This window comes from Wyeomyia smithii, chromosome 2, assembly GCF_029784165.1.
Source record: "Wyeomyia smithii strain HCP4-BCI-WySm-NY-G18 chromosome 2, ASM2978416v1, whole genome shotgun sequence".
In the NCBI taxonomy this organism is placed as follows: domain Eukaryota; kingdom Metazoa; phylum Arthropoda; class Insecta; order Diptera; family Culicidae; genus Wyeomyia; species Wyeomyia smithii.
In genome coordinates this window covers 146,637,818-146,639,947 of record NC_073695.1, presented here as the reverse complement: position 1 = coordinate 146,639,947, position 2,130 = coordinate 146,637,818, and the positions used below count along the sequence as shown (strand labels likewise).

General features: G+C 47.5%; 1 protein-coding gene across 1 annotated transcript; it reads left to right on the top strand.

The window, feature by feature from the left end:
• Positions 1–290: 290 nt before the first annotated feature.
• LOC129720031 (uncharacterized) lies at positions 291–1,622 on the top strand. The gene has a single exon (XM_055671443.1). The coding sequence runs from the start codon at positions 291–293 to the stop codon at positions 1,620–1,622; it is 1,332 nt and encodes a 443-aa protein (XP_055527418.1).
• Positions 1,623–2,130: the final 508 nt, after the last annotated feature.

The window sequence follows — 2,130 nt, the reverse complement described above, 5'->3', positions numbered from 1 at the left end:
TTTTTGGTGAACAACTTATAATAATCTCTGTTTACGCGAGATCGTCAAGAGGACAAGCTGACCCCGAATACAGTGTAATACACGAATTCCTCCGATCGTGACCTGCTACCAGCTGAACGACCAAATGTCGGAAAACTCTTGTATCATCCCTGGAGTAACGCGAACGGGGATGGACTCAAGACATCCTCCAGGCCTACAACTATAAACTTTGCAGTTCGTTTGGGCCATGTCATAGTGTCCTGCGCACATGGAGTCGAGGCACAAACCAATCACAGATCGATCATGTGGTTATGCCAATCATACCTCGTTTCCAGCGGCCAAAGTGCAAAGCGGTGGAAGGAACAGCAGGGTTCTCTGACCACCGCATGCTGCTACTGACGGTACGTCATCGTCAACCGAATGCAAGAACGGAAACCCCCCGTGCCACAGAAAGCGAATTCAACGTTAACACCAAGGATGGAAGGGCCGGAAAAATTGGACAACCGAACTACCGAGTCTCTCTTCTGACAACCGATCCTGCAGCAGAAGAACGCTACTCTAAAGTACTTACCAGGAAATTAGATATCCAAAATGACGGCACTGTAGGCAGCACAAACCAGTTTATCCAGTCTATCATAACTGCCATATTAGACACTGCGTCAACCACGCTGAATGGATCCACGTCCCCATCAACTCCCAGAAGAAGGAAATGCGGTCGCGACGTTGAAAAGGTTCAACGTGAGCTGCTAGCGAACAGAAACGATGCAGAACTCAAAAGAAAGTACCGAGATGCACGAAAAAGGAAAAGCAAAGCGTACGAAAACCACCAGGAAGAGAAAGTTAAGTTGTTCTTCGAAAACATAGAAAACTTTCCAGTTTTAGAAAGACTCCGTTTAACATTTCGTTACTTAAAACGTCATCGCCGCAAAATCACGCAAGGTGCATCAACGTATATCCCAATCCAAAGGTGGGAGGAGAAACTACAATCCAGCGCAAGTCAAGCGGAAGTGGTATTGCTTCCAGAGCCGACTCCACCACCAATTAACTCAGGCCCAACGTGGCATGACGTAGAACGCCTCAGCTTGACCCTACGTAACGGCACAGCTACGGGTGTGGACGCGGTACGCCCGGAGTTACTGAGATATGGGCCCGAAAGTCTACATCGACGCATCCATGAAATTTTGAAGCAAATATGGCAACAAAATGAAGCGCCTCCTCGGCTATTAGAGACTGTCCAAATACCTATTCCCAAAAACCCTCGACCCAAAAACGCAGACGAGTATAGACGCATCACCCTCTGTTCCGTTATTTATAAGATATACGCCAGATTCCTGCTGGAACAGCTTGAAATATATCTTGGAGACGTTGACAACTACCAGTTTGCGTATCACAACAACAGGAGCGCCGAGGACCAAATATTCATCGTACGCCAAATGCTGGACGAGCGATGGCGCAAAGGTAGAACCACGTATATCGTTTCGCTGGACCTACGGCAAGCATTCGATACCATCGATCTACGCGTGATGCCAGAGACATTATCGAGGTTGGGCGTGCCCCCATACTTGATAAACAGAATCGTATCCGCATGTCTCACCGAACGTACCTCGCTCCAGTGGTTCGGGCAAAGAACTGAAACACAATAAAGTAACAGGAATAAAGCAAGGATGCCCACTGTCACCAAAATTATTTGTCTACCTTCTTGACCAAGCACTCCAACGACTAAAACAACTGATGCCGGAATTACAACTAGGCCAGACGCAGCGAATAAAATTACCATGCCTGCGAGTGTACGCAGACGATATATTATTAATCGTTACAGACCCTGCACAGATTCCAAGACTACTCAACCTCATCGGCCCTTGCCCAAAACTGAAGTTTTGATCCGGGACCCATCACGAACGCAAAACCTTGACGCTCCAAGAAGTGAACGTTTTGGAAACTTTGAGCTGCGAGTGGTATCCAAGCTGAGATATTTAGGAGCATATATCACCAGCTCACTAAACAGACGGGAAACAGTGTCCAATCGGGCTCTAGAAGCGCTTCGAGCGTACCAAGCTGTAGCGGGCTTCGTGAAAACCTGCCGACTTAGATGAGAAACATCACTCCGGATTTAGCATGCAGTGATAAGTCCAATTGTGCTGTACGCTTTGA